This window comes from Coffea arabica, chromosome 11c (genome assembly GCF_036785885.1).
Source record: "Coffea arabica cultivar ET-39 chromosome 11c, Coffea Arabica ET-39 HiFi, whole genome shotgun sequence".
Taxonomy (NCBI): Eukaryota; Viridiplantae; Streptophyta; class Magnoliopsida; order Gentianales; family Rubiaceae; genus Coffea; species Coffea arabica.
In genome coordinates, this window is record NC_092330.1 from 36,232,547 (window position 1) to 36,251,073 (window position 18,527).

The following is an 18,527-nucleotide window of genomic DNA, read 5'->3' on the forward strand; positions in this document are numbered from 1 at the left end:
TTTTTAGTCTTCGAATTTTGTTTTGGGTCGATGATTAGGATAAATGTGTCGAGCACATGGTACAAATGCAAATGAGTACAATCAATAAACATTTTAAACTAATTTGAGTAGTTTAACGAATTTGAAATTATGTTCAAAATTAGTTTGCTCGTGTTTTGAGTCAAAGTAGAATGAATTTTTACCGAATCAAGATTACGACAGCAAGTTAAAGTAATTTGAATTATTTGCACGTAATTTGATAGATATACTACTCTTATCCAACTAAATCCCTATTTAATAATTCAATTTAGCATTTTAATTTAATAGATTCAAATCTTAATAGTTTTATATGTGTTTAATAACAAAAAAATAGAGCATCTAAATTAATCACATAGTACTGAATTTTCAAAACAAAACTTGCTTCATAAATCATTCACTCATCACTTAATGCGATATACTTAACAGATTTATTAGACTTTAGATTTCAATTTTATCAAATACACTTTAAGCTCTGCAAGATAAAAAAGGTAAATGAATGCTAAAAATGGTTAATGGTTGATTGATTAGTTTAAAGAATCAATCTTGTGCATTAAAAAAAAAAAAGAATCAATCTTGAACAAAACCCCTATCGAATTAAGATCAATCGAATATAGAATACTAGCGTTTTTCGTTAATTTTTTTTGTTTCAAACGTTTGAATAAGTTTTCATCACTTATGGAAGTTCACTTTTTGCACCCCTTTCTATGTGATTAACCATAATGGGAGAAGCCCGTGAAGAACTTATGTTATGATCTCCAGATTAAATTTAGTGTTATTTATGACTCTCATAAATTTCTTTTTCTCAAATCTTAGTGAAAACTCAAACATCAAATTAAGAGCTTTTACATGGAGATCAGGTGGTTGATTCATGCTGAAATTGTAGCAACAAAAGCAATGTTTTGCAATTTCTACTCCAAAAAGAGAGGGTTAAAAATGTTTGATGTACTCAATGTTCAGCAAGATAAAAATAATCCAATTCTCTTGGGACTAAGATAAATTATTTTAAAAGAATAGATAACCCTTTATTTTTTTTTTTAAGGTGTAAAGCACTTAAATACAAAGTAAATGTGTACTTGTTCAAGAAAAACTTGAGAATTTGGAAATTTTCAATGCCATTATATATAGTTGTACCCTTTGTCAACTTGGCCACAATGAGGTCGGCTGTACTTCCTAGTCGGTCGAACAGTCCAAAAAGCACCCACGTCCCACTCACACTTTAGTGGCCTACATGGACTTTGGAGGTTGAAATATATGTCAACCCAACCGAATCTAACTTGATGTTCCCAAAAAAAAAAAAAAAACTGTCTAACTTGGAAATGTGTAATCAATATTTGAACTAAGTTGATGCTATATTCAATCACTGTTTGTATAAAAATTATACATAATAATTGAGTTTCTGATACGATTTTATACAAATAGTTAATAATACATCACAATTTATACGATTGTCCTCGAGCCAAAAACTCACAAAATAGTAATGTCCTCCTTACATTGGATATTTCTTAATTCTGATACTAAAGCAGTTTGAAAGTAACTAAATGTCTAAAAATACTTGTACCATGTCTATCTTACCAGGGAGTCAAAAGTAGACAAGAACAGCGTTTTGGGTTCAAAATGTTGTGAAGATGAAGAAGAGGACAACAAAAAATATGCAGATGTAGCCATGATGGAGGCATATGCTCTTTCTCCAAGATAGGAAGCTCTTCTTTTGAAAGCAATCGTTGCAATTGTTCTCTCCATGCATCATTTCTTGATTTACATTGCTAACTGGCAAACCAATTTCATCACCAGTAAAACGACTAAGAATCGATGTCCATCCACCACCCAAGTCAGTGTTTTTAGGCATTCCAGGAGAATTCTGCAACACGGGAATATAAGGAACATGGACTGGCAACTTTCTGGATGGACCAAATGTTAAAGCTGAGCTGGGAACTTGCACGGCAACACCATTATTTGCGTCTACTGAACAGGCAGAAAAAGCTGGAGAACCTGCAGCTGATGACCCGCCAAGCACGGTTGTGGATTTAAGTTGAGCATCTGCTGTTCTCCCAATCCCCGTAGCAGGAATATTTGACTGAGGCGAGACGATGTTGTAATTTATGATGGAACTCCTACCAGGGCTGCAATTTTGATTAGCAGAAACCAGGCTATTTACCACTTGGAAGCTGGGGGAAGAATGAGCTGGAACAACAAGATGAGAAGGCTGTACAGTGATTGAATAATTAGGCTTTGGAAGAATAGATAAATTCTGTTGAGGTTCCTGCTGCTGTCTCTGTTGTTGAAGTCGCATCGTGCTCATCATTGAAGTACCATTTTGAGAACGTAAACCAGTAACATTATCACCAGCAACCATCTTATCAAGGTTTTTTGAAGACCAGGGATCAAGTCCAGAAATGGGATTGTCAGCAGCAACAGTCTGAGAAATATGCTTGGGTATGTTGGATGGGAATTGTATCGATGGTTGGGTGTACGCAACATTCTGACCAAGCTTAGGATGAAATGCTGCCAAAGTTTGTTGTGGAATATGACCACAAGCAGGCAATGCTTGGACATCAAACCTTCCTGCTGAACCTACTTTTGGATTTGGCTCATCAATCCCACCACAAAAAGAACTGGGAAGGCCGCCCTTCTTTTGGACTACTGCACTTAGTCTCGTCAAATATAGTCTATATTTCTGCAGAAAAGTAATCACCAAAAACTAATATATACGTATCTGGAATGCTAAAGGCAATTAAAAGAAACACATCAATTGAAAACAAAATTCTATCCGTTTGTGGACACTGAAGATGACGTGACAGACTCTACTAATAGCATACCACTTACAATCCAAGTGTCCACAGAAAAGTTGCAGATGATGACTGCAATGACAAGTGCGCACATATTCCGCCAGCGATCAGACAATAACATACCACAAGCAAGAAAGAAAGAAGCAATAACATACCAATAGCATGCTTAGTATCTCAGCATTTTAGTAGGAAGAAAGAATATAACTTTTTATGAGCTTAAGCAAGCATTTCAAATCAAGCGCACACAGAAAAACAGCAAAAGGAGTAGGGGAGGTAACTATATGGAAAGAAGTCGCGACCAAGGGCCTGCCATGTGTCACTTACAATCAGTTAATAGGGGTGAATGAAGATATCATCGCAGAATCTAACCTGCAAATGGTTTGCCACGTTTTCTCTGGTTAAACCTGGCACATTCATCAATTCCATAATCTTCTTCGGTGTAGCCTCTGTAAAAGCAAACCTAAAGTTAAGCAAGAAATGGAAACTTTAAAAAGAGCAGCAAACATAGAAGTAATAGGCAGGTGTCTATTTAGAATCTAAAAACGGGTTTAAGAAGAAAACTTAGACCAGAATTAAAAAAACATACTGATGCGTTACAAAAGGTAAAAAACAAAAGTTCATACTATCAATTCCCAGGTGGTTCACAGCACTAACAAATTGTTGATGAAGCTCAATCGACCAGATTACAGGCATCTTCTTTGAAGTAATAAGGTCATCTTTTCCTATTTCAGTATCATCTTTTTGTTTAGCATCTTTTCTCTTTTTTGTGGATGTTTCTGGTTCTCCATCTGCTCCTTTATTACTAACAGAATAAGCATACGTAGCCTCATCACTTTCATGTTTGCGATGATCATAATCTTCCATGGTACCCAAATGCTCATGCTCTTTCCCCTTATTGCATCTCTTCCTAACTACATGCTGCCAGATATTCTTTAACTCTTCGAAGCGTATTGGTTTAATCAGATAATCACAAGCCCCCTGCATAATTCCCTTCACAACGATGCTTGTTCTGTCATCTACAGACATCACTGCAGACCAGAAGATATTATTAACAGACAGCATTTTTTCAGCATGTAAGCCAGAGAAGACAAACATCACTTACTTATGACGGGCAGGTTCATTTCCAAACTAACGAGCTCAAGAAGTTTAAAGCCATCCATATCGGGCACATGGACTTCACTTAGTACAATATCAAAAAATCCTTTCTTTTCCCTTAAGAGATTCAAGGCAACAGTAGCCTGGGAACAAGTGGTAACTGCAAGCAACTCCAGATCATCAAATCAAAAAAAAAAAAAAAAAAAGACATAGCATTAAACTAAGCATTCGGTCAGAAAACAAACAGTGGCGATTCACCATCGATCAAAGACATTGATGCAGGAACTTTCACAAAAATATAATCTTAAACCAATTATTTAGATATAGTGACATAGAACATGTGAATAATTAACAAACGCAAAATTTTTGTTTGGTAAAAAGATTGGCTCATGAACCCAAGTTCTTGTTTTTTACCAAATGCATTGGGAAATTATTAAAGAACGTGAATAGTGTGACAAATTTCCATGATAAATAGGACTGAAAAATGACTAAAACACATCCATTCTCAATTTTTTTCACTTTTACTATATCAATTTTCCAGACTGGGAGAAAACTAATATACTGGTAAAAGAACTCAGAATACAGGGAAAAAACAGAGATTTTGAAAAATCAATACCGACCCCTGTACATGCACCTGGTAAGCATTTGTTCAAGAATTTTCAAGCAGGTTAAGTCATCATCTACCACCAACACCTTTAACCCCGCCGGAAACGGCAGCGGCACAGGCAAGGCCTCCTTGCAAGCAGTCGCCATAGAGGAATGAAGTGACAAAATGGAAAATTTATTGCGCCAAAAGAAATTGGTCTCAGAAGTTGGAAGGAAGCTTTTGACAGTGGAGTATTAATTTAGAATGCGAGTGTGCAAGTAGTGCAGAATAACGGCGTGGAGCTGATTGCGGGTGGTGAAATGACTTGATTGTCCTTGAGGGGATGTGGGAAGGGAGACTTGGAAAATGGAAATTAGAGATGCGAGGGAACCAAATCGAACATCGATTGTACCCCGAGTTTGAAGTGTAACATCTGAGGGGCTTGAGCTCGATGAACTTTTGATATCCAAATTCGAGCTAGGCTAGTGTAAAAAATAAGGTGATTGAATCAAGTTCAAACTTCAAACCCGTTCAAGAAACAAATTGAGATCAAGTTCGAATTCGAACTACCCGAATTCAATTGCTAAGATATGTAATTTGTTTTAAAAATATAAAATTTTAGATAATTTAATAATTAATTTATGTATTTAAAACATATATATATGTATGTGTATGTATATATGAACTTGACAAATTTTTAAGCGGAATGGCTAAATATTTAAGACTCAAGTAATTCGAGTGCGACTCAAACTTTGATTCAGCTATTCGCAAACAGTTCAGTTCGTTTGTCACCCCTCTAGAAGGTGTGAGTCTTGGGGGTGATTTGGACAGGAAAGTGAGGATTTGTGGCTAATTTAAAGACATGATTTGGAAAAGAAGAAAGAAAGAGGGGAATGAGGTTTTGAATATGTTTGTATAAAGTATTATTTGAAATAATTACTGTAATACTTTTTATGATGTGATATATGTGATATAAAAAGTAATTAAAAAATATTTAAAAAATATATTTATAATACAAACGAAATATTATTTTAGATAATTTAGTAATTCAAACACAATTATTATTTTATTTTTCTAGACACAGGGAACGAGGTTCGTACCGAAGAAAAGACAAGGAGGATGACTCACGATAAGGACAGGTATGAGAAATTGCTTCGGCAGTTTGCCCTAGGATGAGCTGTACAACGTAAATGAGTCACGGCCCACTTAGATTTCTCTTTACACGTCTACACAGAAATGGAAAGATATTTCAATTTTCAACCTTATCTTTGCCCGACCACATCGAAAAGGAAAGAAAGGGACTACAAATAAAAAGACAGAGGAATTATTTTTTTAAAAAAAAAATTATAATAAAAAAAACTTTGAATAGAGTCATTTTAACTTGGGCCAAGAATTCGTTACATAGCATTATCCTTTCATTTATTGTATCGTTAGGCTATCTCCTATGTTGAAGCAGTTTGTTAAATGGACTTCACTTTCTTCATCCCCTTGCTTCTTACCTCATTTTTCTACTGATAGCAATTCAACCTTCAACAAAACTTTGAACATCTCTTCCTTCATTAAGGGATCAAAATTAGATAAGAGGTGGAATTTGGATTCAAAATGTAGTGCAAGAAGGAGAGCTGTATATGAAGATGAAGAAGAGGATGAAGAATATGGTTATAATGCAGAGATAGCGATGCTGGAGACATATACTCAATCTGCAAGAAATGAAGCTCTTCTTGTGAAAGCAATGGTTGATGAAGAGGAGGTTGAAGTCCTTATCTTCAAGGTGAAAAATTTTATTCAAATCATGACCTTGGTTTCAGTTTTGGTAAGAGCAGGTGATTTTTCTTCGCAAGAGTACATTATTGTAATGAAGTCTTTACCTGATTTTCCATCATTGACAGGGATTCTCATCATGTTTGAGCTATGGGACTTCACCAGATCCTTCAAGAAGTGTTCTTCCTGCAAGAGCAGAGATTAAGTTCATAGATAGAGTTAAAGGGCCCTTTGAACCCTCCAATATAGAGTACATTGAGAAAGGTTTGACATGGGAAATCTTCAAGAGCCGCCTCCAATCAAATTGATTATAATGCAAGAAAGCATATATCTATCAACTTGTTAATTTATTTCAACTTCAGTATCTTTTTCTTCCATTCACTCTGTGCTTTTTTTTTCTTTTTTCTTTTTTCTTTTGTTGGGTTCTTCTCCAAGAAAAATGTGCAATAGTATTGAGTCTACACAGTGGATATGGCTTATTTATTTGAAGCCAAGGATCAGACTTGTGCATAAGATGCAGAGTGCTGTTTGGTTGAATTACAACTTGCTCTATCCACGTCCATTGCTTTAGAACAGTATGATAAAGTGTGAGGGAAAACATTAAGGAAGTATGGACACAATTTATGGTTAACCAAAAATTTTTGCAAGATCCAACTTAGCAATTAGAGACTTAAGTCACGTGTTAGGTCCGTGATTTGACTCTCAAACCTTCATCTTGCAAAATGTGCAAATCATGGTAAATTTTATGAGCCACCTGCAACTTATCATCTAAAGGAAGATTTCTGCTTTTCGATACACCTATGTAATTTTTAGTGACACCTCATGAGAAAAGCTAAGCTCATAAACCTTAAAAATTGCTAATATTTTGGGTGGTAAGTTGTCATAGAAAAAATTTTAGAATATTTCCCGACACATTTTTTAATCATCTGTTTATCTCGCACATGTCACGTCACTACAGTATATTTTATTATAAAAACTCCAAAAAAAATTGCAATCCAATCGGGAGCTTACAAGAGAGAAAAAAGTAACATAAAGGCAAATTACCTATATCCCAATTAACAAATAAATCTATACTGTATATAAAGCCTGTGGAAGGGGTTTGAAGTTAACATTTATCTTCATGAGAGTTGATTAGGGTTTCTATAACTTTGCTTATGAAATAACTAAAAACTTTGCTTTCTCCTTTTATTATGCTTATGATTTTCAATTTCTTTTTTAGATTATTAAATTATCTTATATTGCAATAATACACCCTGTGCATTCCATATCAAGTCAAAGATTGGAATGATGCACCAAATATAAAATTACATCAATTATTTATAATCTAGTTTCAAAGTTTTAGCAGAGTTCAAAGTTTCTTTTTTTTTAAATAATAAAACAAGTTTCGGCTTCTCTGGAGAGCTCATTTTTTGAAATTTTTTTTATTGCATCATAAATATATTTTTGAATCATCATTTTAGTTTTTTAAATATCTTTTTATCTCACATATATCACATTAAAAAAACTGTTCCAGCATTGCGTTTACAATGTTTCCCCAAATATTTTTCAATTCGAAATAAGGCTACAAATAAGTTGAGCAGAATCGAGTCGGATGTTGTGCTAAACTAACCAAACTTGACTCAATTTTCACTAGTCTCGAATTCAAGTTCAAATATAAGTTGAGCTCAAGTTAAAGCCAAATCAAGCTCAAATCAGAATAAAAATATTTCTAAGTATTTTTTTAAAATGAATAAATCAGAAATTTTACTCTTTATATATTAACGAAACGAGGGATGTACATATAATTTCAATACTAATAAAATATTATAAAAAATATAAGAATAAGTAAGCTTAACGAACCAAAAGTAACTCACTAAATCAATTCAAAACCTACTCAAAACTTAATAGTGATCAAGCTCGAATCGTGCAACGACCATGTCAATTCACCAGCGATCATGAGCCATCTCAAATCATGTATAGTCTTGATCCAAACATAAAAATATCCTACAATTTTGCTTTCCTGGAAAAAAAATAAAAATCTTTCACGAGTAATTAAAAGTGACGGACCAATTTTGGCATATTTCAAAGTGCGCCAAGGCAAATCTAAAGCCAATTCAATCCTCTCAAGTGTCCGCAGAAACAGATAGCTCAACGCTCGGGGATTCTTGCCCCATTCCGGCGCCAAAATATCTAACTAAACCAGTTGATGACGTGGAAGACATCTGGTGGCAGATTAGGTCCAGATATTTTTTCCTAGAAAATATCCTGTAAACATGTGTTGCCCACCCCACCTATGTGGACATATTCCATTCTTCTTTGCCCCTAAAGTTCTCCGTAACCATGACAGTGCCACTGGCTTTGTTTGGGGTCATTATCATAAATCACAAGAGGGTAATTAAGGAAATCACGTGATGAAAGTTTGTGAAATGATTAACTAATCTTAGGGGAAAAAATTATCAAATGTATTTTCATATTGTAGACCGCCTCTACTGTAGACCATAAGAAAATTTCTTATCCAAGTCATTTTCATATTGTCTAATGCACAAACCCCACAAGTCACTTCCAAGGTTTATAGTACGGCTGACAAACCCCGCATGACAAGCAGCAATCGCTATCATAGCATTACTTCAATGCTTCGTCTAAACATACTTTTATCCTTGGGCGGCGAATGATCATTCCCATCCTATGCTTCTAAATAAAAATACTACTACTGTACTTCTGACCTTTGAAGATGACGCACTCTAATCCCCCACCAAACCAAAGTAAGTACCCTACTTAATAAATTTATAAAATGATGGGACAAATAAATAAAATTCGAGCCTACCGGCCACAACTTTTATGCTAACAGCTTTTGGAGTTCATATGCTACCCTTTTATCTGTTTTATCACCCATCAAATGTATATGCAATAATTTTTTTATTCTATCAATCATCAACTCTTACACTACTCCTATTTCTACTTTTGCTCCCGCTCCTGCTTTAGCCTATTTAAGAGAGGGTCCAATTGGATCAAGGAGAGTTAGAGAGAGTGATTCTCGCCTCTAAATTAAAAGGGTGTACTACTGTACACTCTTTAAATTTTAATGCAAGTGGAGAGGTTTGAATTCTTGACATACAGTCAGAATCGCACCTTATATTTCATCTGGTGGCCAACTTAGCTACAACAGGTTGGTTGCCTATTTGCAATAATTTGCTTGAGCTCTTTTTAGCTCTATTTAATCCACTAGCTTTACATGGCATCTCTCCAAAAAAAAAAAAAAAAAGGTGTGTGCTAAACTAGATTGTTGGATCTTTTGTTACTAATTCATTAAGGGATACCTTTGTCATGACCTATAGCCCAATGTGTCACATTTTTTTTAAGTTTTTTTTTTTTAGTGTAAGTGGGAGGACATGAATTTGGGATCTTGGACTTACATTCTTTCCCTCTAAACCACTCAACCCACCTCTCTCTCGACTCAATGTGTCACTTGCTTAACGTTTCTTGAACAATTTTGATAGAATTGATTTTCAATAAGAAAAGAAAAAAAGGATTTGGCTACAATTGAGATACATTTTGCAGCTCGACGTATAAATTTATTCGAGATAATTAAATCACTTTTCAACTGTGAGAGGAGGCCATTCAGAACTCATTGGTATAGATGATCTCAGAAACTCTATTGTGTGAATATGGTGTTTGGATTATAAATTATTTGAGATATTTTTACTGTAGCACTTTTTGTGATGTGATGTATGTGAGATAAAAAGGTAATTGAAAAAATAAAAAGGTGTATTGAAAATTGTAATGATGATATAAACAAATAAAATTTGACAAATAATCTCCTATCCAAACACACGTGAATCGTTTATCTGAACATTAAGCAACCATATGTTAGTTGAACTTACCGTGCCATATGGTGTCAAGCTACTAACCTCAAAATTAATAATAAAAAATCAAAATTTGCAATACCAATGCATAGACCATGATTGAAAATAGAGGTGGTATGAATTGTGAAATGAAAGTAGACGAATAGAAGAAGATGCATTCATAATACGAAACAAAATATATTTATCTTGGACGAAGGTGATTCTATAATGGGAAATAAAATAGGGTTATCCTAATCAACTTGATAAGAATTAGTTTGAGTTTGATTTACCAATTAATGAATTCAAACAAAATAAATTTTGAAATTCGCTAACTTTTTAGCCTCAGATTAAACTCGGCTCCATATGAATAATTTTTTAAATTTACTCGAGCTTGATTCAATTTTATCTGATAACTTGACTTTGTAGGCATAAATTTGAAATTTATTTGAGCTCAATTCAATTTTATTCGATAAAAAAGTTTAAAAAATAAATCAAATTTGAGTGCAATTATTTTTTTTGTCAAAAGAGTGCAAGTATTTCCATCAAGTGAATTTTGAAGAATCTCAATTTGATAAATACTAAGCCCAAGTGGCACAGGTTTTATTGTAATTCGTTGCTCTAATTTGTCCATTCTCATTCCCTACTCTCCAACATATCAAGTTGCACACCCGACACGCAATACAGGGTACATTTACAAAATCTCCACTCAGAAAAAAAAAAAGAAAAAACCGCACAAGGTACAGAGTTGAGAGTACCATATACAAAATCTTCAGTCAGGTAAAAAAAAAAAAAAAGAGAGAGAAATTCATCGAATCAGAGAGATGGGAATGGAGAAAGGTCAAGAAGAGGAAGAGGAGTTCAGGAGAAGGGGAGGTGGGAAAAGGCTAAAATGCACTGGGGGTGAGCCAAAGAAAAGAGGGTATCAACGAGAAAAATTCCAATATGAAGAGGAAGAGGAAGAAGAGGAAAGTGGTAGTGAAGATGGTGAGATTTATGTCCCTGCAGGTGAAAAGTTCTTCTATCCCATTACGACGCCGTCTGCGATCGTTGTTTCTGATGCGTTGGAACCCGATTTCCCCATCATTTATGTGAATACAGTCTTTGAACTCTCCACTGGGTTTCGTGCTGATGAAGTCCTCGGTCGCAATTGGTAAGGATTGATAAAAAGATTTGATTTTTTTCCTTTCTGTTTTCTTTTGCATGCTTTTATGTGTGAATATGTTTTTCCTTTTTTGGGAAAGTTTAATTGAGATTATGGTGTTTCTGGTTGAAGGAAATGTGTTGTGCATGTGTGAAAATGGGATTTTTTTTTTGAAAATTTAGTTGGGGATTTGGTGTTTTTGGTGGGAGGGAAAATGTGTGAGAAAAAAATAGAATTTGGGGTGTTGGAAAGAAGGACTTGTTGTATATTTGATTGATTTTTAGGACTTATATTTTCCTTTTCTTTTTGGGATTTTATCGAAATGTTTGGTAACATAATGCAAAATTGGAGGGATGTTGTACTTATTATATTTTCTAATACGTGAGTATGAAAAATTGGAAATTGTTCAGTTGAGAAGTTCTTGGGAAAGAAATTTGCTTCTGCCAAACGTGACAAAATGAAAGAGATTGCATTTGCAAGTGCAAAATTAGATTTTTTTTTTTTTGGAGGGGGGGAGGGGGTTGAAAGTAAAATAGTTTTATGCTAGCAGAGTTGCAATTATTGCATATCGTGTTTTAAGTTTGAACTGAAATAGGAAAGCATCATGAGCTAAGCCGACTTCACGGAGGAACTGATTGCTTGCTGTCATCTCATAATCCAGGTGGCTACGCACTGAATTGTATTGTTGAATCTGTTAAGAACTTTAGAATACTGGGGAAGAAATGTGTTAGTGTGTCACAGAAATCAGGAATGGAGCAGAGTAGGTATTGCCTTGCGCATTCAATGTGATTAGTGATTGAATGGCTCTTAAAGTCTTAGTTGATGAAGATGTATTAACTTGGAGTTTTGTCATTTGGATTAGTTGTTTAAGTTTCCAAAAGATCATTGAGATAGTGCTTATTCTGATTTTACGTTCGGTCTGAGCTAGTACTTTGGGAAATATGAAATTTGACTTGTTTATAAGACTTTATACTTGAATTTGACTTGTTTATAACACTTTATACTTGAATCGGGCTAATATTTGCTTGATTGATTATTTAAAAATCAAAATTTACTACATCATTATTTGAAAATGAGGAATTAAAAGGTGGCTGAGGTGAAGAATTTCGTCTTCTTCTTTGTTTTACACAGTGTGCTGTTGCAGTGAGAATTGTACTGGAAAAAGTCTTGGAATATCCCAAAAATGAGATTTTTGTTACTTTTTATCCCTCTTCTGCACTCACCTTTGTGAAAAAGGTGTAGGAGCTTCTGGTAAAAAGGTCTTCCTCTATTTTTCCGTTTCACTTGTGCTGAAAAAATCAAAAGATCGACTTTTGTCCCTTTTCCCTTGACAAATTCAGATGTCCCTTTTTTTTTCTCCTTTTTTTTTCATCTTTTGACATTTTCCATGTACAATGTGGACCAAAATGCAATGAATTCATATAGATGAATCTTCAAGTTATCATGTTGTTAACAGATGCAGTGATGGCATTTTTGTCTCACTCTTACACAAAATTTTCTGTTCAGACATTCTTATTTGGCTGCTTTTTAGCAGTATAGATTATAACTTGTAAATTCAATAAATAGTGGCTTGTGGTTTGTTACGAACTTCCAACTTTAGTCCTGAAAACTTCAACTGCTGTAAAAGGTAATATATAAATTAATCAGCAAGCTTAATGCTGTAATGGTGGATTCTTGTGCCAGATGATAAAATATTCTTCTTATACCACCCAAACCATTTGCTACTCAATTGTCTTGTCATTTTTGACGTCTAATGGAATTTGTTGGATGGCTAGAGGAGGATGGAGATGCAATTTGAAATAAACAAGTTTCAAAGATTTCGTGAAATTTTTGTCCAAAGCAAATACTGCTCACTAATAGTGAATCTTCTATTTGTACATGTAACTCCACTTGTTTATGCAAAGTGCTGTGGTGGAAATTCGTGGCTTATCTGAATAGTGCTGTTTCCTTCCATACTATTTTGTAGATACCATAGGTTAACTTGAGTGCATTATTGCAACTAAGCAATAAGTTATAGACAATAACTAAACTCTGACTTACCAGTGCTTCTCTGCAGCTGATTCTGGTTATTGACTTTTGAAGTCATCAATTTTCTCCCTCTATTTCATCAATTACCTTAGAATATCTAAGACTATGATGTTGCTCATTTGACACATACCTCTTTATCCTTTGCTTTAGTCGGTTCTTGCAATTCAGAGACCCTCGTGCTCAAAGAAGGCATCCTTCTGTTGATCCTGTTGTAGTTTCTGAGATCAGAAGATGTCTCCAGGAAGGCATTGAGTTCCAAGGTGAGCTTCTCAACTTCAGGAAGGATGGAACTCCTCTGGTGAATAGGTTAAGGCTCGCACAAATACATAGCGATGATGGCATAGTTACGCATGTAATTGGGATTCAAATGTTTTCTGAAGCAAAAATAGATCTAAATACTGTATCATATCCTGTTTTCAAGAAAACTTGCCAGCATGAATTTGATGAGTCAGGAGACACTGCTCCAATGAGTGAGCAGTTTCAGTACACTCAGCATCAGGAAATATGTAGGATTCTTCAGCTCACTGATGAAGTACTGGCTCAGAACATATTATCACGGTTGACACCAAGGGATGTAGCATCTATTGGCTCTGTTTGTAGAAGGATTCGCCTATTAACAAAAAATGAGCATGTAAGAAAAATGGTTTGTCAAAATGCTTGGGGAAGGGATGTCACTGGTGCATTGGAACTGATGACAAAAAAATTAGGTTGGGGGCGTCTTGCTAGGGAATTGACAACTCTTGAAGCCGTTTGCTGGAGAAAGGTGACAGTTGGAGGTGCAGTTGAGCCTTCACGTTGCAATTTCAGTGCTTGTGCCGCTGGCAATCGTCTAGTCCTGTTTGGTGGAGAAGGAGTCAACATGCAGCCAATGGATGACACCTTTGTCCTAAATCTTGATGCTGCAAACCCAGAATGGCGTCGAGTGAGTGTCAAATCTTCCCCACCAGGACGCTGGGGCCATACACTTTCATGCCTGAACGGTTCCTGGTTGGTGGTATTTGGAGGCTGTGGGAGGCAAGGGTTGCTCAATGATGTGTTTGTTCTCGACTTGGATGCCAAACACCCCACGTGGAAAGAAGTCTTTGGTGGAACTCCTCCACTTCCTAGATCTTGGCATAGCTCTTGCACGTTAGAAGGGTCAAAGTTAGTCGTCTCAGGTGGATGCACTGATGCAGGGGTGCTGCTCAGTGACACATATTTGTTGGATCTTACTACAGAAAACCCCAAGTGGAGAGAGATCCCAACTGCATGGGCACCTCCATCCAGACTGGGGCACTCACTCTCAGTATATGGAAAGAAAAAAATTCTTATGTTTGGGGGGCTTGCCAAGAGCGGGCACTTGCGCTTAAGGTCAGGTGAGGCATATACTATTGACTTGGATGATGAGAAGCCACAGTGGAGGCAACTTGAATGCGGTGCTGCATTCACTGGCCTAGGAAGCCAGAATGCTGTAATTCCTCCTCCTAGACTTGATCATGTGGCAGTAAGCATGCCTTGTGGTAGGATTATCATCTTTGGTGGTTCAATTGCTGGGTTGCATTCTCCTTCACAGCTGTTCTTGTTAGATCCTGCAGAAGAAAAACCATCCTGGAGAATTCTCAATGTTCCTGGAGAGCCACCAAAATTTTCTTGGGGCCATAGTACATGTGTGGTTGGTGGAACCAGAGTATTGGTCCTTGGCGGGCACACTGGTGAAGAATGGATTCTGAATGAATTACACGAGCTATGCTTAGCCAGCAGACAGGACTATGATCAATAACTCAGGAACAAACCATGCTATTTAACTTCAAGAAGATGTTTTCTTTCTGGTTTTCTGCTAGGCTGTTAGCGTCATGGTACTCTCTCTCTCTCTCTGGATAGATGAGGGAGCTGATTGTATGCAATGGTGATTCTTCGTATTGCCTATTTGTTTTGATGCCAACTGATATTGTAGATATGCTCTTTATGGTCTACTATATGTAGTCACCAGTTTTTGTCTTTGAAATAAATGTGTTTGTTTATTACCACATCTCGAAAATATTGTGCCTGTGTCTGTTGTTAAGAGTTTTTAATATGTTGGCCGCGGAACAACTTCATTATTCTTTTTAGGCTCATACTACTGCTTTCTAAGTCTTCTTCTGAGCTTACTTATGTTAGCGAGGGAACTTTAGGTGATTGTGTTGTTTACTGTAAAGGGTTCCCTTTTGGTTGCCGGTGATCATTTTTTGAGATTCAGATTGACCTCTAATTACTCTTAATTGCTTGGAATAATGGTTAGCCGGGCATCTATCAATAACTACTTTCGACATTCATCTCCTGACAATTTAGACATTCTAGCGTGGTATGTATCATTGCCCTCCATTTTCAACTTCTTCTTGTTGGCCTGGTCTATAAGTTAGGAAGTATTATGCTGTTGTAATTATAGTTTGGAAGTACTATGTAGTATCATTATAGGCTACACGTAATTTAGGTTTGATTGAAGTTGCAATATACAAGTCTCAATCTTGTCTTGTAAATATTAGTTTTACAAATGAAAACATAGAGTTGTATGAAAGGGGAATCTAAAAAGTGTCATCTAACCATGAAGAATTGTCAGAGAAAATGTCGTTCCGCAATGAACATTTATCAACAAATGATGCTATTTTCACATGACTTAACACGCAGCATAAACAAATGATGCTTTTTTCTGAATGATTTCAATGTAAGCCAGGTACTTCTTAATTCATTCAGTGGTTGATCATTTTTTCAATAATGTTATGAAGCAGCCTGGCTGATGAAACGTACCAGTTTTACTATTTGAGTTGATGAATATTCATACAAATTGCTCCCTGAACAGTTTGATTAAGTTTAATCAAGTGAATACTGGTTAGTATAATAAGTGAGTGAAGAAGAAAATAAACCACAAAGGAAAGAAGCAAAACTATGGAACGAGAGCTTATATGGAAACAAGTTGCTGTGTTGACAGGAAAAGAAGATAGAATTCACAACACAAGCAACATGAAACAGACACAAGTACATAATCATTTAAGGGTGATAACAAACTGCTCATTTCCCATTTCCTCTTGTTTTTCCTTAATTGTCCTGGCGGATATCTCAACAGAGCGTCTGCAATGTTGCAACTCAATCTTCTCTAGCGTTAGCACATCACCTAAGCAAGAAGGGATCTCCTCAAGTTGATTGCAATTAGCCAATACTAGTGTTTCAAGGCAAGGAAGGTGATCTCCTTCTGAGGCATTCCATTGAGCAATGTTCAAATTCTGCAACATCAAGAACTTGAGTTCAAGAAACTCACCTTCTGTCATGTCCCATAATTTCCCTTCAAATGCACCGCATAGTAATTTGAGAACCTCAAGATTAGGTAGCCTTCCAATGGTCGAATATTCACTCCACGGTAAGAAGAACCTTGAGAGAGTCAACTTTTTGAGATTCAAGGGGAAGTTGAACTCACAATGTTGTTGCACCTCACCACTGTATTCCAGCTTGAGTGATTCGAGTCGCGTGAGGAAGTCCAAATTTGGAAAGCGGTTGCATTTCAAAGAATTATCCCATGAATCCAGAAGTATGCAACTTAACTTTCGAAGACTGGGTAAGCCTCTCAAGATCTTCTCAGTATCTTCTCCACAACAAAAGGCTGGAGTCGCAAGTGTTTGCAAATTATCAAACTTGAAGAATTTCTCTAGATTGTATTTTGGCAAAGTGGATGACCCCCATATCTTGAAATGTCTCAGTTTCACCAAGTCCCAAATAGTCTCTGGTAATTCAATTTCTCCGTATCTTTTCAGCCTCAAAAGAAAAGTTTCCAGGCTCTGGAGATTGCTTATTTCTGGTGGGATCATATATGAGTAAGTTTCGAGTGATAAGAAACTCAGATGAAACAGGCAGAATATGCTAGTGCAGCAGTCAGTTTTGATGTCTGAAAGTTGTAACACCCTCAGAAGTTTGAAATTTTGCAAAGCAAATGAATTGGATTTTAGACATGATGCTGCAAATCGAGAGACTACCAGAGAGCGGACGCGAACAGCAGAAGGCTTTGTTATTGCAGCACCATCCATCCACCTGGAATGGACAAACAAACGGTATGGCTTGGACATTGTGTGGACACAAGAAGGTGAAATCAAATGCTCATAACCATTTATTTCCTCCATGAAGCACTCTTCTTTAGCTTTTGCCAAGACAAAATCATGCAGTAGATCATGAATGCGGCTTGCTTTGACTCCACCAAGAGATCCTCTTTTGGTTTTCATTACGAGGCTTCTAGCAATTAGATCGCTCAAATACTTCTTAGCTACATCCTCTAAGCTTCCTTTCTCGTCTTTTTGTGGTTGAACAAATCCTTCTGCAATCCATAACCACATCAACTCAGATACTGGAACTTCTTCATCCTCAGAAAATGCTCTGAAATAGAGAAAGCATGGCTTCAAATAATTTGGCAAATGGTTGTAACTGAGTTCTAGTATACCCCAGCATCGACCCTGTTGATCTGCAAGAAGGTGTGTATTTAAACTATTTGCAATTTGTTCCCAACAATCTTGTCTTCTCTCCTTGTTTCTGAGCAGACCAACTACCAAATCCACAGCAAGTGGTAGGCCTTTGCAATTGATAGCCATTTGCATTCCAACTCCCAAAAGTTCTTGAGGGCAGCATTCTTTTTGAAAAAGCTTCACTTCCAGCAATTTCCAACAAGTAACCTCTGATAAGGGATTGAGAGGATAAGTAATACTCTTACGTTCAATTTGTGACACAATGTTATGAAATCGGCTTGTGAACATAATTCTGCTTCCCATATTATCATCTGGGAAAGAGGTACTCGTATCATTCCACAGCCTGGTATCCCACAAATCATCAAAGAAGATGAGATACTTTTTCCCCTTCAGACTTCTATACAACTCTTCTGCTAATTCATCATCAGTCAATCCGTGTCTTGGCTCGGTTCTTGCATTAACTTGTTGCAGAATTTCCAGCAACAATCTTCTTTTTTGATACAACTGAGTGACACAACACCTTGCATGAACATGGAAGTGCAGAGGAACTAAAGGACTCTGGTATATGGGATTGGCTAGTGTTGTCTTACCAATTCCTGGCATTCCAACAATAGAGAGCATGCTCAACTGTGTCAAACCATTTGTTAGTTCCTCTGTTATCTGTTTAGCTTCATCCTCAAACAGCTCCACATAGTCAATGGGGTTCTTAACTTCACCTGCAGCCTCATAGTTGCGAGCTGTCAGTGCCTCAAAATTTTCAGAATTAGCTTCTGAAGATGATGCACCGCCTACATTCAGGGAAAACTTGGGGGCTGCCAGGTTAGCCATAGT

At 36.3% G+C, this 18,527-nt stretch overlaps 4 protein-coding genes across 6 annotated transcripts; 2 read left to right on the forward strand and 2 right to left on the reverse strand.

Annotated features, from left to right (window-relative positions):
- Positions 1–1,348: 1,348 nt before the first annotated feature.
- Positions 1,349–6,490, reverse strand: LOC113716368 (two-component response regulator ORR21-like). Of its 2 annotated transcripts, none has more exons than XM_027240667.2 (5): positions 6,354–6,490; positions 3,907–4,059; positions 3,428–3,832; positions 3,174–3,250; positions 1,349–2,692 (listed from the first exon to the last, which is right to left on the reverse strand). In XM_027240667.2, exons 1-5 carry the CDS (start codon positions 6,385–6,387, stop codon positions 1,628–1,630), a joined length of 1,734 nt encoding a protein of 577 aa, XP_027096468.2. In that variant the 5' UTR covers positions 6,388–6,490; the 3' UTR covers positions 1,349–1,627. The 2 variants fall into 2 exon arrangements, with proteins under 2 accessions (XP_027096468.2, XP_027096467.2); XM_027240666.2 differs by lacking the exon at positions 6,354–6,490 and adding an exon at positions 4,520–4,972.
- Positions 5,831–6,623, forward strand: LOC113716370 (uncharacterized). Of its 2 annotated transcripts, none has more exons than XM_027240669.2 (2): positions 5,831–6,298; positions 6,375–6,623. In XM_027240669.2, the coding sequence occupies exons 1-2, from the start codon at positions 5,930–5,932 to the stop codon at positions 6,552–6,554; spliced, it is 549 nt and encodes a 182-aa protein (XP_027096470.1). In that variant the 5' UTR covers positions 5,831–5,929; the 3' UTR covers positions 6,555–6,623. The 2 variants fall into 2 exon arrangements, with proteins under 2 accessions (XP_027096470.1, XP_027096471.1); XM_027240670.2 differs by having other exon boundaries at positions 5,840–6,256.
- Positions 6,624–10,747: 4,124 nt separating this feature from the next.
- LOC113717322 (adagio protein 3-like) lies at positions 10,748–15,244 on the forward strand. Its single transcript, XM_027242117.2, has 2 exons — positions 10,748–11,217; positions 13,387–15,244. Exons 1-2 carry the CDS (start codon positions 10,889–10,891, stop codon positions 14,993–14,995), a joined length of 1,938 nt encoding a protein of 645 aa, XP_027097918.1. The 5' UTR covers positions 10,748–10,888; the 3' UTR covers positions 14,996–15,244.
- Positions 15,245–16,235: 991 nt separating this feature from the next.
- LOC113716555 (putative late blight resistance protein homolog R1B-16) lies at positions 16,236–18,524 on the reverse strand. The gene has a single exon (XM_072070122.1). The coding sequence runs from the start codon at positions 18,522–18,524 to the stop codon at positions 16,236–16,238; it is 2,289 nt and encodes a 762-aa protein (XP_071926223.1).
- Between the last annotated feature and the right edge of the window lie 3 nt (positions 18,525–18,527).

What these genes read in the sequence shown, in the direction of transcription:
- LOC113716368 (XM_027240666.2), bottom strand. Translation starts at nt 4,652, where the DNA reads ATGGCGACTGCTTGCAAGGAGGCCTTGCCTGTGCCGCTGCCGTTTCCG. An exon ending in AATGAACCTGCCCGTCATAA is followed by an intron (nt 3,833 to 3,906) that starts GTAAGTGATGTT and finishes TCTGGTCTGCAG; the next exon opens with TGATGTCTGTAGATGACAGA. An exon ending in ACGTGGCAAACCATTTGCAG is followed by an intron (nt 2,693 to 3,173) that starts GTTAGATTCTGC and finishes ACTTTTCTGCAG; the next exon opens with AAATATAGACTATATTTGAC.
- LOC113716370 (XM_027240669.2), top strand. Translation starts at nt 5,930, where the DNA reads ATGTTGAAGCAGTTTGTTAAATGGACTTCACTTTCTTCATCCCCTTGC. An exon ending in TGACCTTGGTTTCAGTTTTG is followed by an intron (nt 6,299 to 6,374) that starts GTAAGAGCAGGT and finishes CATCATTGACAG; the next exon opens with GGATTCTCATCATGTTTGAG.
- LOC113717322 (XM_027242117.2), top strand. Translation starts at nt 10,889, where the DNA reads ATGGGAATGGAGAAAGGTCAAGAAGAGGAAGAGGAGTTCAGGAGAAGG. An exon ending in GAAGTCCTCGGTCGCAATTG is followed by an intron (nt 11,218 to 13,386) that starts GTAAGGATTGAT and finishes CCTTTGCTTTAG; the next exon opens with TCGGTTCTTGCAATTCAGAG.
- LOC113716555 (XM_072070122.1), bottom strand. Translation starts at nt 18,524, where the DNA reads ATGGCTAACCTGGCAGCCCCCAAGTTTTCCCTGAATGTAGGCGGTGCA.